General features: G+C 45.2%; 5 protein-coding genes; 2 read left to right on the plus strand and 3 right to left on the minus strand.

The window, feature by feature from the left end:
- Window positions 1-1,907: 1,907 nt before the first annotated feature.
- Window positions 1,908-3,645, minus strand: CNAG_04931 (hypothetical protein; the record flags this gene model as incomplete). The annotated part of the gene is made up of 4 exons (XM_012196916.1): window positions 3,353-3,645; window positions 3,072-3,289; window positions 2,434-2,996; window positions 1,908-2,354 (listed from the first exon to the last, which is right to left on the minus strand). The coding sequence occupies exons 1-4, from the start codon at window positions 3,409-3,411 to the stop codon at window positions 1,908-1,910; spliced, it is 1,287 nt and encodes a 428-aa protein (XP_012052306.1). The 5' UTR covers window positions 3,412-3,645.
- A 290-nt stretch (window positions 3,646-3,935) lies between these two features.
- Window positions 3,936-6,552, plus strand: CNAG_07836 (NAD binding dehydrogenase family protein). XM_012196510.1 has 10 exons: window positions 3,936-4,216; window positions 4,274-4,329; window positions 4,382-4,404; window positions 4,469-4,964; window positions 5,027-5,098; window positions 5,170-5,273; window positions 5,893-6,020; window positions 6,082-6,140; window positions 6,197-6,355; window positions 6,419-6,552. The coding sequence occupies exons 1-10, from the start codon at window positions 4,014-4,016 to the stop codon at window positions 6,487-6,489; spliced, it is 1,371 nt and encodes a 456-aa protein (XP_012051900.1). The 5' UTR covers window positions 3,936-4,013; the 3' UTR covers window positions 6,490-6,552.
- Window positions 6,553-7,153: 601 nt separating this feature from the next.
- CNAG_04927 (hypothetical protein) lies at window positions 7,154-8,256 on the minus strand. Its single transcript, XM_012196915.1, has 5 exons — window positions 8,150-8,256; window positions 8,043-8,081; window positions 7,802-7,991; window positions 7,414-7,750; window positions 7,154-7,352 (listed from the first exon to the last, which is right to left on the minus strand). Exons 1-5 carry the CDS (start codon window positions 8,200-8,202, stop codon window positions 7,258-7,260), a joined length of 714 nt encoding a protein of 237 aa, XP_012052305.1. The 5' UTR covers window positions 8,203-8,256; the 3' UTR covers window positions 7,154-7,257.
- Window positions 8,257-8,335: 79 nt separating this feature from the next.
- CNAG_04926 (hypothetical protein) lies at window positions 8,336-10,243 on the plus strand. XM_012196914.1 has 11 exons: window positions 8,336-8,499; window positions 8,558-8,724; window positions 8,790-8,984; window positions 9,050-9,103; window positions 9,171-9,270; window positions 9,351-9,533; window positions 9,602-9,671; window positions 9,726-9,755; window positions 9,829-9,966; window positions 10,027-10,084; window positions 10,156-10,243. Exons 2-11 carry the CDS (start codon window positions 8,637-8,639, stop codon window positions 10,161-10,163), a joined length of 924 nt encoding a protein of 307 aa, XP_012052304.1. The 5' UTR covers window positions 8,336-8,499; window positions 8,558-8,636; the 3' UTR covers window positions 10,164-10,243.
- CNAG_04925 (nuclear protein) lies at window positions 10,189-13,137 on the minus strand. XM_012196511.1 has 8 exons: window positions 12,905-13,137; window positions 12,696-12,828; window positions 12,488-12,623; window positions 11,897-12,431; window positions 10,970-11,837; window positions 10,685-10,916; window positions 10,438-10,622; window positions 10,189-10,375 (listed from the first exon to the last, which is right to left on the minus strand). Exons 1-8 carry the CDS (start codon window positions 13,044-13,046, stop codon window positions 10,291-10,293), a joined length of 2,316 nt encoding a protein of 771 aa, XP_012051901.1. The 5' UTR covers window positions 13,047-13,137; the 3' UTR covers window positions 10,189-10,290.
- Window positions 13,138-13,161: the final 24 nt, after the last annotated feature.

Raw genomic sequence — 13,161 nt, forward strand, 5'->3', positions numbered from 1 at the left:
TAACCCCCTAACCCCCTAACCCCCTAACCCCCTAACCCCTAACCCCCTAACCCCCTAACCCCCTAACCCCTAACCCCTAACCCCTAACCCCCTAACCCCTAACCCCCTAACCCCCTAACCCTAAAAAGGTGCCCAAGCATATTGTCGGTTCCCCCACTGGCCCGCAGGCGATTTTATCTAACCTCCATTTTATCTTATCGCTTATCATGACCTTCTGCGTGATATGAAACATTTCCCCCATATCTCCCCCATTATCGACTTTATGCATGCATACATTGTCCTATCTTACGCCCAAATGAGTCAAATATGGATATATATGCATATTTTCATAAATTAATTATCAAAATATCCCTGTTACAGAATATGTAACACAACAAGTCGCGATTTCGAAGCCACATGAAGTGTATACATTTCAACCTGCCATATCTCCCCCAATTCGAAAGCGCCCAGAAAACTTATTGCAGATTCTGAAAGCCCTGATCCGATTGTACATGTCTACCCCATTTTCATGCAAAATGCACCATGTTATGCCTTTTCTATAACAGTTTGAAGTTCTGTCGCTGTTATATGAGGAAGATGTTGATGAGGATGGCTGTGCAAGTGTTTGGGTGTGATACAGCTTGATGTACCCTTGGATTTCTTGTTGCTGCTGCAAATACTGCATCTGAAAACACGGTATACAGGAAGGTATTCGAGATGAACAGCTTGGAGTTCATCAGAGGAGTGCCACTGGACATAATACTCTGATAGTTCAGATACTGAATTGAAGAGGCAAAAGTCAGCATCCAGTGGTAAGGTATTGCAGTCCTATCTCACCTCCTGCCATGATGTAAAAATCTCCTCTGGAATTCTTCCCTTGCATCTGGTGCAGCACACCTCTTCCTTCGGTATCCTCTGCCATTTGTTGTAACCCTGTACTGTTGAGTGTTTAGTCAGTTGCATGCATAAACATTTAAGCTCTAATATAATAAAATATACACCAACTTACTGGATGATAAGTAGATGGATGGATGGATAGATGGATGGATGGATGGGTGGATGGATGAAATGAATGGATGGAAGAATGTATGGATGGCTGCGTGAGAAAATGGAACCAAACAGAACTGATGCATGAATGGATATGATGTGCTTGCAATGCATACAAAATAATCATATTAGATGATGCATGGATAAATAAATAAATGCTTCCATGCAATGCATACAAAATAATTGTATTGGATGACTAGCAGTAGTCGAAATAAAATACGTCCGTGCATTATTAGGAAATCATTGTACTATTAGATGATCCATGCATACAACATAACTGTATCGCATGAATAGGAATAGTCGAAATAAATGACGTCTATGCATTAGAATATAAGTGTATTGGATGATGGACACCTGAACAAATAAAATCAAAAGTGATGATGCAATGAGATGCAAAGAAAAAAAAAATGATCTTCATGCACAACTGCAAGTGGAAATCCACCAAGTGAGCTTAGGGGACCGTCGAAAAATCGGAAGGGTGCTTAGGGGATTAGGAGCTAGGTCGAATAAATAACGTTTCCACCTTAATTACGTTATTTTAGCCCGCCCCCGGGGGTTAGCCTGGGCGCGCGATGGGGTTAACCAGGGTTAGCGAGCGGTGAGGGCCGAAAGCCGCGGGTCAGGCTGCGGTGACCGCCGAACATCAGCGGTTTTCTCCCATCGCGCATGGGTTTTTCTCAAGCTATGCATCCATGCATCGCACCCTTCGATAGAGCGAACCAAGACGGATCGATCGGTGGGATAAAATTCCCATAGGGCACAGGTTTGCGGTGTGGAGACCGGTTGGAAAAAAACGGGGTTTTCGCGCCCATACAAAAATTTGCGAGATGGCCGCCTTCGCGCAAGTCCCAATCGTTAGAAGACAATGATTCGATTCAGCTTCATTTCAAGAACTCCAACATTAAAGGTTGAGATGTACTCACGCCAATAGCAAAGTTGAATAACCACTGGGTAGCAGTAGACAAACTCATACCTTTACCTCTCAACTCGTAAGGATAAATCTCACTCGTGATGACCCAAGCCAGGATACCCCATGTAGAAGCGAAATGAGCGATATAGATACAGACAAAACCGACCAGGGCTTTTTGTCCAGCTTGGTTGGAAGTGTCGACAGCCACACCCACGGCAGCGACGATGAGCTGAGATACTGCCATACCTGCTGCGCCGTACATCATCAAGGGCCTTCGACCGATCCTATCAGCAGCGAGCATTCCAGGAACACTCATTCCTACGTTGACTACGTTTGTGGCGATTGTAGTTAAGAAAGGGTTTGATATACCCGAATTAGAGAAAAAGGTCGTTCCATAGTAGAAGATGAAGTTTACACCCTGTGTGCGACAGTTGAATGGTCAGTGAATGGTATGAGAACGGCTTTGCCTCTCGTTTATTTAAGAGCTATTGACTCACAGTCAATTGCTGTAAGGCTTGAAGGGCCATACCGGTGAAGATTCTCAGCCTAGTTTTACTTTCACCGTATTTCAAACAATCCATCCAGGTACCTTTACCGAGCGATCGTTCATGTTCCAAATTGGCTGAGATTTCGGCAAACTCAGTGGTTACAGCTTGACTGTTCTCGGCTTCACCCAGTAATCTGGATAAATTTTTTTTCGCTTGTTCTTCTTTATCTTTGAGAAGCAACCATCTTGGTGATTCAGGTAAGATGCACATACCACCGATGATGAGAGCACCCCAGACGAATTGTATAGCAATGGGGATCTCGTATGCTGAGTTGTCTGGACGACCCTTTGTAGCGTAAACCACACACGCAGCTACCAACAATCCGACGGTTACGAAGAATTGATAGGCAGCCACGACGAAGCCACGGATTGCTTTGGGTGAACATTCGGCTTGATAGATTGGTACTAAACATGATGTGCCTCCTACACCCAGACCTGCAAATACCCGACCGATGGCGAATCCTGCAAGGTTTTTACATCCGGTTTGCAAAGCTACCCCGATGAAGAAAAGGCCTATATATATACATATCGGCGGGCGTCAGCATTTCCAGGTTTGATTTATTGTATGATAAAGGGACTTCCACGCACAGATGTAAAACACAATACCAAATCTTCTGCCTATACGATCCCCGACCATTGAGCCACATAAGGCTCCCAAGCAAGTACCGACAGATAAAATTGAAGTTATCAAGGAGTCTCTACCCGAGCTCAAGATATAAGTCCCGTCAGGTTGGAGAACACCAAAAGTTCGAATAAAAGTTTCCATCTCCTTACATCCTGAGATGTAACCCGTGTCGTAACCGAATCTGGATGGAGACCAATATGATCATTATGAGTCGTGCTTGACCAAAAGACACAAGGCAACTCACAAGAAACCAGAGAAAGAAGCGAAAGCTCCTAAGATCACAGCTAACTTTGGAAGGGGCATTGTTGAATTATCAAAAGCAAGAAGTACGTGATCGGTGCCCCACGTTGACCCCCTGGGATGAACATATATGTATGTATCTCAAAGGCGCTTGAAAGCGACAACCTTCCGTTGTTTATCGTCAGTCGGAACAGACATTTGCCGGCGGGAGAAGGCACGGAACGTTGTGTTCCGTCTGTTTGACGGACTTAACTTAAAAGTGACAACCATTTTTGTTTGTCATCAGTGGAACGAAAACATTTGCCAGAAGGAGATAGGGAAAGAAACGGAACGTTGTGTTCCACCTCCCTCCCCAATGACGAGTCGCGGGGGAACATTTGTGTGGCTTGCAACCACGTGACACAAGGATGCCGGAAGTTACCTGTACCTGAGATATAAACACACAGTGTTCCGAGACTTACTTTTTTTGTCACATCGGAAAACGCACTGTCGTCCGACATTCCTAAATCCCCAGTCGATGGGTCGAGGTACTTTCCCATTTCCGTTGTTGATTTGGTACGTCGAAGACTTCGTGTCTTTTTTGTTCTCATTTAATTGAGATGAGCCATCCTATAACAAAATCACCAAGAGCTTCAGCCTAGACTTCGTTTGATTTATAAAGTAAGATGAGAGGATCTCCCAGCCTGAGGTCGTTCAGTCGGTTCAATTACTACAGTAACTTGAGTAAGTCAACTCGATTCACCGAACCAACCGTTCTCCCAGCAGCTGCATTCATTCCAAGATATACACGAGGGTTTACCAGGACAACAATGAGACCAACTGCCGCCGTGGAAGGATTAGGCCAGGATGATGAGATTCCTTCTGCTAGGTATGTACTTCACTTCCATTAAATTCGACACTTGCCCTAAGCCATTCTCATGGGCAGATTGCAACCTGAACCAGGGCCAGACGTAAAAGTATTGATAATCGGAGCGGGCAACAGTGAGTGTCATGTCTTTATTCAAATTAGATTTTGACTGATTCCCATCGATAGTCAACTTTGGTTCTGACGAAGGGGTGAGTAGGATTCAACTCTGACAAGCAAATTGTCAACAACATTACTGATGAAATTTCATCACAGCCCTGGAATCACTCCCAACGGCTCGAACAAAAATTAGGTAACCGGTTGAAGATTGTCGGACTAGTCGATCCTGCAACTTCACGGGCTGAAGCAGTCTTGAAGGCGAAATCACTCACTTTCGCTGCTTCAGCTTATGCCGATACACCCATCTATCCATCGGTCAAAGATGCCATCTCTGCATTATCTTCAAATCCACCTGAAATGATCCTTCTAGGATCTCCACCCGCTTTCAGAGGTACAACCGACCCATCGAAAGGCTACAACGCTGAGGTACAACTTACCGAAAGTTTCCCCAACGCCGCTCTATTCATTGAGAAACCCGTCAGTACGGGAAGTGTTGAAGAAGCCCTCAAAACCGCCGAATACTTGGAAGGGAAAAGTAACCTGGTTAGTGTCGGTTACATGCTAAGGTATTCTGCGGCTGTGCAAAAGATGAAGCAGATCTTGAAAGAGAACAACCTTGAAGTCATGATGACCTCGGCGAGGTATGTGATGGGTGAGTGATCTGTTCCGTTGATGAAGGGAGAAAAAAAAAGAAAGATACTTACGACTGCACAGCTTACGAACATAGCGCGAAAGTCGCCTGGTGGACTAAGTCTATCGATTGCGGACCTATCGTTGAGCAGGCTAGTGAGTCGGCTACATGAGGAAATGGAAAAACCCTTATACCATGCTGACCATCTGCTTTAATGGTTTGACAGCCCATTTCTGCGATCTCTCAAGATACTTCGCTGGAGAAGTAGATCTGGACACTGTCATGGCACACAGCATAGAATGGTACGAAAAGCCTGGCCAGCTTACTAAAGTGGGTGGCTGAGTAATAACCTCTTAGTCTGTTACGACTCGTCCCCAACAAGGTCCGGCCTTGGAGACGAGATAGAAAGCCGTAGTTTAACTAAGCAATGAGATATATGTATGATATACCTCTTGACACTTGTCTGTTGGCGTATGGTATAGGACAGAGGTATATTCGCTTGGGAAGATCAGGCAAGCTTATATACTAGTGGAGTAAGTTTATGTCGAAGGTGGTGCAAGGTAAGACGAGAGCGAGCACTGGGAGCTCGAGGACCTTTCGCAAAGTAACTTATGAAATATTGATCTTCGAGGGGAAGAAGATCAAGATCGAGGACAGAGCTCCCCTTTATATACTTCTACAGAAATCTATTTATATCCCTTGAGGCCCAGCTGGAGGTCCAGCTGGAGGCCCAGTTCTTATCTCGGAGGTCCAGCTGGAGGTTCAGTTGGAGGTCCAGCTGGAGGTTCAGCTGGAGGTCCAGTTCTTTTCTCGGAGGTCCAGCTGGACCTTCTTATCTGCAACAATCTTGCTTTCCTTCATTACGTAACTCTCTCCTATGATCTCTTATTTCTTCTACTTCGTGCAGGCTCGTGACATAGTCTATGCAACTGCTTATCCTTGATCATAGATACCCTTCGACGAGAGCGCCCTTGTACCGGAAGATGATCGAATTCCCCGTTTCACGAGCGCTACTTGGAAATACAAGTCAGGTGCCATCGGTCATTTAGAACATGGTGTTTCCCTTCAAGGTACACAGTGAGTAGGAAGATTGTTGAATTATTATATCGAGGCATCGCCAACCCTAGCTTGAAAACAGATTCTCCACCGAGATCACCGTATTCGCTGATGGATACCAGTTGAAGCTGATTGATCCTTGTGGGTACAGTAGCTCACTGTAAAAAGCGATATTGACCTATATACATCTGCCTCAGACAACCGACCAACTCTTTACGTTCGAAGACCTGGGAATGATGTTGAAGAAATTCACAATTTCAAAGACGATGATGCATTCCTTTCGGAAATGTCAACATTTATTGATACGGCTAGTAAAGGTAGTTCGGAGATACCGGTTTTGAGTTCATTTGCGGATGGTACGTGTGGTATTTTCATTCTCCCCTTGGATCCATGTCCAGCTGATTCGATTCCATGCTCAGCTGTGCGGACATATGAATTTACTTGGGCTATTCGATGGGCAAGTGAAAAGACCAGTAGATCAAGGGCCTAAGTCCTGAAGATCATAGGTATCTATAACTCTTGTACAATGTTATGCATTGCCAATGCTCGTTAGACCGTGTCGGTTATCTTCATTATCTTCGTATTTGACTTCCCTGGCCATGATAGATTGACAACATGTGGTAGCATGGTCAAGACATTGTGCAGAATTTCCCATTTTTCCCATTGTAACATGTAAGGAACGAAGATAGGGAGAAGATGAAGTAGGAGACGAGAGGAAGACGGGGAAATAGTTTGGGGTGCCGAGGAGAGAAGAGGAGTAAGAGAAATTCGAGAGGAAGAGAAGGAGGACTGTGCGAGGAGGCGTTAGGGAAGAGAGAGGTACGAGTGGAGGAGACAGGGAAGTGTGGGAAAGCTGAGTCAGCTCGTAGAGCTGATGAAGATATAAAAGGGGTAGCCATAGAGTAGATAAACGCATGGCCCCAATCAGCCTAGTCTTCTCGGATCCTTCAGTCTACAAAGCCACATCGTCTACACTCAGAGCTTCTAATTAATTAGATTAAATACAAACGACCGAGGACAACGAAACTATTGTAGCTTAAGGTACTTTCCGGCCTCTACGAGGACAGTGGTGCCGCTACACAACGATACATATGCATTGTGCTAAATTACATCTCGTAAATATAGCCATGTACAGAAACAAAATCATGAGTTGGTTTAGCAATATGTACTCTTACTACTTCAACATTTCCATTTTTCCCGCGATCAAGAGCTGCTCAGAGCCGATGCAAAGATACATATGCATTTAGATAAATTGCATCTAGTATATCTGACCATCCACAGAAACGAAAATATGAGTTGGTTCGGACGCATGTGCTCTCACTACTTCGCTATTCTTCATGTCTACTGCATCGACTATGACACTGTATCAGCTCGATGAACCTGACCACTGGCATACTCGGACCCTAACACTCACCTCTGGTAGCGCAGGCGTCCAGACTGTCAAATATCCCCGCTTCAAAATTCCTCTTCACTAATCTCCTTCGAGCCGTCTCTTCATTTACATCTACCCAAATTTTGAAATCCATCATCTCGGCGCATTCTTTCCATCCAGATAGGTCGAACAACGTATATAGTCCTTCGATCAAGATCAGCCTGTCTTTGTGCGTTATGGGGACAGGAGACAGTGTCGGATCCTTCAATGCGTGGTCAAACGTGGGGAAGGGTATCTCTGAGGGGGCAGAGGAGAGAGGTATACGGAGGAGGTCCAAGAATGTTCGATAACCAGCTTGATCAAAGGTAAAATGTGCGCCCTATTCAAATGGATGAGCTTTTGGAACGTTGTCGAGGTTGTAATCACTTACCCTCCACCAGTGTGCTTTCACAGGGTCATCCATTTGATCCAGCTGAGCTCTCGTATAATGCCATCCATCTAAGCTCACACATACAGCTGATATAGCTTTTTCACAGCTCGCGGCTGATCGAGTGATTAGTATATCGTTTATCCGATTGGTAAGTGGAAAAGCTATCGTCGATTTTCCACATCCTGCCGGTCTATGTATACGTCAATACGAGTCCATGAACACCGAGATGTGTGATACATACCCAGCTACTCCTATCAATAATCGATTCTCGGTATTTTGGCTATGATGCCCACAAGAGCAGTCAGAACGTGCGCTCCCATTATGCACTGCAAAAGCAGGATAACCCACCTGAAGTAAGTCTCCACGACATCTTCTGCCAGTCGCTGAATTTCCGATGACATGACTGGTTTTGCTTATGATCAAGACCCTGTGGTGTGAAGTTGCGAGTACACCCTTCTTTCATCCTTTATTTAATTTAATGTACCTTTTATCGGAGAGTTACTTTTGTTTACATGATTACATGATTAGACCGAGGCACCTTCCAGGGAAATCAGCCGGAATAGTCTGATCCGACAGCTTGAACTTTTGCGTCATTCTCATCGGAACTGACTTTTTTAGCCTTGTTTTACCGTTGGTCCGATCACCCAAACATCCGGAAGGCCCACTCCGATCCGAGAGGTGATGAAGAAACTGCTTTAGTGGGTAGGATTGTTGCATTGCCTATGAATAAGTTTTGACATATGATTCAACCGCCAGACTATTTTAACTGGAATCAAACCGTCAATTTTAACCTCTACATACTCACTATCAAAAACAATTTTCTCGCTCCATACAAATGTCTGCCAGAGCTCTTTTCGAATCTATTAGTCAAGGTGGTTTTGAGCTGCCCAAACTTTTCAACGTAGAAGGTTGGGTTGCTGTTGGTGAGTGATTTATCGACTATGTTCTTGATGATACAGTTGAAACTTCATGCTGACTCGTGCCGTAGTCACTGGGGGGGGAACCGGTTTAGGACTCGTCACAGCCACCGCTTTAGCTGAGAATGGGGCTAAAGTATACATCACAGGAAGAAGGGAAGAACCTCTCAAAGCCGCCGTTGAAAGTTATGCCAAATCGGGGAACCACGGAAAAGGGACCATCATTGCTGTCCAAGCTGATGTCAGTACTAAAGAGGGTATCCAAAGTGAGTAGAACAAATAATATCACATGGCTCTGAAGGGGATGAACTGACGAAAAGATCTTTTTTAGAATTCGTTGAAGAGATTAAGTCAAAGGAGAAGTGGGTCAATGTTCTGATAAACAGTGAGATTGCACTTGCATCTTTTGAGATGTTTCAGTCTGAATTGACACATACTTTTATGCCTGTCAGATCACGGAGTCTCCCTCGGATGTGCCAATATCAACGATTGTGAACAAACCCCCGAAGGACTCTCAAAACAGATGTTTGAAGGAGAAACATTCGAGTGCTGGTATGTTTCAAATACCTTAATCCGTGTCTTTCCATCCCTGTAGATTTAACCTAATACTGATGCTCTCATGCTTTATTTAGGCTCAACACCTACAAAATCAACACTGCTTCATACCATTTCACAGCATTCGCTTTCCTTCCTCTACTAGCTGCGGCCAAAACAGTGGGTGGGTCCCCCGAACCTGGAAACATCGTCAACTTGTCCTCAATGTCTGGTATCACCAAAACTTCTCAGAGGGGTCAGTTCAACTATAATGCTGGAAAGTGAGTAAGAAGGTCGTTCGATTTGGCCTGGACCTTTCGTACTAAGTTTTTTTGGGTGGTTAATATAGAGCTGCTACTATCTCCCTTTCTAAGCAGCAAGCCGCTGAATTTGCTCGACGAGGTTTAGGTATCCGAGTGGTAAGCTGCTATAACGATTTTTCGAGAAATCGTAAAGCTGACTCTGTTACCTAGAACTGCATCTGCCCAGGATACTTTCCATCTGTAAGTCCATTTCTTTTATCTGTCAGTTCAAATTCTTGTCAGCTAATTCCTTTTATCCGCGACTTCATAATAGGGAATGACTATAATTCCACCAGAGAACAACACCGGCTCAGACGCTCATTTCAAAGAGTTTAGAAACCAGTGGGGTATCCCACTTGGAAGACCTGGAAATGCTATTGATTATGCTCAATGTATCTTTGGTGTTATCACTGTGAGTTGAGGTTGGATGACTTGTGTGTGTGTTTGTAGCTGACAGATTACCAATCCACAGAATCAATATGTCACCGGAGCTGAGATTGTCATTGATGGTGGATGGTTATTGGAAGAGGGTAAGTGATTTCGCAAGGTTATATTTACACAGTTTAGCTTAATCATTGCCTACTCTTTGCTTTCCTTCTAGCTTTCTAAACTGCTCAGATTCCTCGCACAATTCCCATAGTATTATTGTTATCAGAATTGCATACATGCACTACATATACATAATTTTGCATAAGTCATGGTATACATACATATCCTGCATGAGACTCTGAATCACTCAAAACTGCCAACCATTCTGCGTGTTATCATCAACGGACCATCCCAAGTTAGATGTACTAGTGTCGTTATCCCAAAGCTCCATCCTAACACATCAAGCCGTCAGCGAGTCTGCTTCGCCATTCTGACGAGCGATCATTTCACTTACCAATATCGTTCAAAATCTAGGATATCTGCACTCCCTTGATCCGTAACAGGGTTTGGCATGATCCCCAAGTTCGATTGAGAGCTTGAAGAGGTATCTCCCACTGCACGGATCAGTGCATCGATCACCTCCAGTGGAGGAAGTTTCCCAACAACACTCTCGAGCACTGACGCATAGGCCAAAGCAAGCTGACGAGGTGATATCAGTGAACGGACGAAGTGGTGGTAGTTTCAGATAATGATTTGCTTACCCTCTTCATTGATTGTATCTGCCTAAACCAAAGCGCTGTAGAGGTAAGTACGGATCTCCACTGTGTGGCATTGGTATGATGCGGCTCCCACACAATTGATAGTAATAGCGTCAAGGAAGCTTGAAAAGCAAAGTACAGAGTGTACCATTCGGTTCCTCTTTGATGATTTGGCTGGGTAGAAACGAAATTGCCGATATCTTCGAGGTTTTCCAGAGCCAGCACTCGACATGCTCTAAGCTTTTGGTTATTTACGAATCTTTGTGGGGAGTGAATATATACACTCACTCGATAGCTTCCCTCACTCCAGGCAGCAGTATCTTCCTATGACTGGTATCCCACGCAGCGGCCAGCAAGATTGGTCTATGAAGAACCGCTCTGAAATCATTTGTGCGCCATATCTGAATCCTCCTAGCCAGCTGGTAAGGACCATTCTGTTCGACCTGCAAAATATTCGACCGGGCCTGCAGAACTGAAACCACTCTCTCATTGTACCGTTTGACTTGTTCAACAGTCGGGGCAGGGTGAGACTGTAAGATCCTATCATGAATACCACAAGTGACTTTCGCAAGTTCCGCTTGGACGATCAAAGCTGTGTAAAGCGTTGGACGGTCACAAGATTTCGGTTGTACAGTGGTCGATACGGTCAAATACTCGTCATCCACGTTAAGAGGTAATGGTATCGCTGCCAGTTGAAACGGCCCAACTGAATGTGGTCTACCGAAAGTCACCGCACAACCAGCTTCCAAAGCTACCAGAGACCACCACACCCTGATTCTCATCTCTTTCTCCAGGGCAGAGCATTTCTTCCCTGCTGCGGGCGTATGTAGTCCTAAGGCAGTAGCCATACGTATCGCCATACCCAAACACAAATACCCAGCGTTAGGACGGTTATTACGTTGCAAATAATTCGCCATGATCGCTAGACCCTGAACAAGAGGTAAAGTTCCACCTTCCAGAATTTCTCTATCCATAGATTGCCGGGCTGTCTCATAGTACTCATGTCCATCATCATCTTCTTCGGATTGAGCTAGATCTAAAGCGCCCATGGCGAAGATCATATACATCAATACGTCTGAACCGGGTTTGACGATTGGAACAGCACCACTTATTTGCGCTCGGATAGTTGGCTCGTGGACAAGAGGAGTGAGGGGATCTACGTAAACATCAATGGCATCAGCGCGACAGTGAACTCACTACAGTCACTGCACTCACGAAAGTATCGGAAGTAACTTTCCACCAAAGATTTTGTTTTTACAGCAGAAGGCAGAACAACTTGTTGTTCTGCCGGATTTGGGTTCAATCCCTGCAACGCATTCGAACAACCGCCCATCACCAACGAACCAGAAGTTATGAAGGCGCCATTTGGTGACAGCTCCGCCACAGCTTGTGGAGACAGCCTTCTAATGGCGTTCAAGAATGTTGCCCCTGACGATAGACCGAGATAACTAGCGCCTTTCCCTGAATAAGTCAAACTTGCCATCCCAGCGTCTGATTGCAAGTTTGCTTGACCGGGGACCTGTTTCGCTGCTTCTTTCCATTCATAACTACCCTCGACTTCATCTGAGGTCGACTGAAGCGGCTCTGACTCAGGTTCAATGGATGGCATTCGAGTAGGAGGTAAAGATATCAACGCAGTCGGGGAAGAAAGGCGTATCGCTGAAGTGCGAGGTTCCGTTCTGTTAAAGCTGAAGTAGGGGGATGGGGGAGAAATGGCGGTGGGTAGTCTATAGGAATGATTGACGTGAGACTATGGTCCTATCAGCTGTTATGCCTCGACTGTCCTTGTCAGAGCCCATGACCCACCTGACTTTTTGGTAGTCGTAACATCCTCGCTTTGTCAATGGCTAATGACATTCCGTATCCCACAGCATCATCATACGCCTGCTGTATCGGGTATTCTTCTAACACAGCGTTCCAGATCCTCTCGTACGCTGAGATGCTATCATGACGGCGTTAGAGGGCAAGCAGGGGAGCTAACACAGCGCTTCAGTCAGCGCTCTTACGCACGTACCGATCTTCCAACTCGGTCATCCTTGCCCGTGTCAGAGCCGATCTCGCTTCTTTTTGTGCGTACGTACATGTACGTTGGTCCTGTATACATCGGTGACATGGATGACTTCCATCACACCCTACTTTTCGCGTTTCTATGGCACAGCGCGGATGTGTCATTGAACAAAGAACGGAGAACCAAGGGCAGACAGAATGGGGGCAATCACTCACTACAATTTTCACAGGCTGTCGCGACTTTGACTCTTTTCGCTGGCCGTAATTGTCCATGTGCTCCCACAGGACTGTTATCTGTTTCTATCGAGTATCGTAGCGAGATACATTCTTGGGTGCCTCTTCCCCCGCTTGGGCTCATTGTTCTTGCTTTTAGGGTTGACTGTGGGGTTTCTTTTTTGATTTTAAGCGATTCCGAGGAGAAACAGAAATGGTGAACGATCGAAGTGGATGGATAGGGAGTTACATACTCTTGT

Source organism: Cryptococcus neoformans, chromosome 10 (genome assembly GCF_000149245.1).
Source record: "Cryptococcus neoformans var. grubii H99 chromosome 10, complete sequence".
In the NCBI taxonomy this organism is placed as follows: domain Eukaryota; kingdom Fungi; phylum Basidiomycota; class Tremellomycetes; order Tremellales; family Cryptococcaceae; genus Cryptococcus; species Cryptococcus neoformans.

What these genes read in the sequence shown, in the direction of transcription:
- CNAG_07836 (XM_012196510.1), top strand. Translation starts at nt 4,014, where the DNA reads ATGAGAGGATCTCCCAGCCTGAGGTCGTTCAGTCGGTTCAATTACTAC. An exon ending in ACTTTGGTTCTGACGAAGGG is followed by an intron (nt 4,405 to 4,468) that starts GTGAGTAGGATT and finishes ATTTCATCACAG; the next exon opens with CCCTGGAATCACTCCCAACG. An exon ending in AGCCTGGCCAGCTTACTAAA is followed by an intron (nt 5,274 to 5,892) that starts GTGGGTGGCTGA and finishes CCTTGATCATAG; the next exon opens with ATACCCTTCGACGAGAGCGC.
- CNAG_04927 (XM_012196915.1), bottom strand. Translation starts at nt 8,202, where the DNA reads ATGTCATCGGAAATTCAGCGACTGGCAGAAGATGTCGTGGAGACTTAC. An exon ending in GTCGTGGAGACTTACTTCAG is followed by an intron (nt 8,082 to 8,149) that starts GTGGGTTATCCT and finishes TGGGCATCATAG; the next exon opens with CCAAAATACCGAGAATCGAT. An exon ending in TGAAAGCACACTGGTGGAGG is followed by an intron (nt 7,751 to 7,801) that starts GTAAGTGATTAC and finishes CCATTTGAATAG; the next exon opens with GGCGCACATTTTACCTTTGA.
- CNAG_04926 (XM_012196914.1), top strand. Translation starts at nt 8,637, where the DNA reads ATGTCTGCCAGAGCTCTTTTCGAATCTATTAGTCAAGGTGGTTTTGAG. An exon ending in GCCCAGGATACTTTCCATCT is followed by an intron (nt 9,756 to 9,828) that starts GTAAGTCCATTT and finishes ACTTCATAATAG; the next exon opens with GGAATGACTATAATTCCACC. An exon ending in GTATCTTTGGTGTTATCACT is followed by an intron (nt 9,967 to 10,026) that starts GTGAGTTGAGGT and finishes ACCAATCCACAG; the next exon opens with AATCAATATGTCACCGGAGC.
- CNAG_04925 (XM_012196511.1), bottom strand. Translation starts at nt 13,046, where the DNA reads ATGAGCCCAAGCGGGGGAAGAGGCACCCAAGAATGTATCTCGCTACGA. An exon ending in GACAGCCTGTGAAAATTGTA is followed by an intron (nt 12,829 to 12,904) that starts GTGAGTGATTGC and finishes GCTGTGCCATAG; the next exon opens with AAACGCGAAAAGTAGGGTGT. An exon ending in CTAGATTTTGAACGATATTG is followed by an intron (nt 10,376 to 10,437) that starts GTAAGTGAAATG and finishes TTGATGTGTTAG; the next exon opens with GATGGAGCTTTGGGATAACG.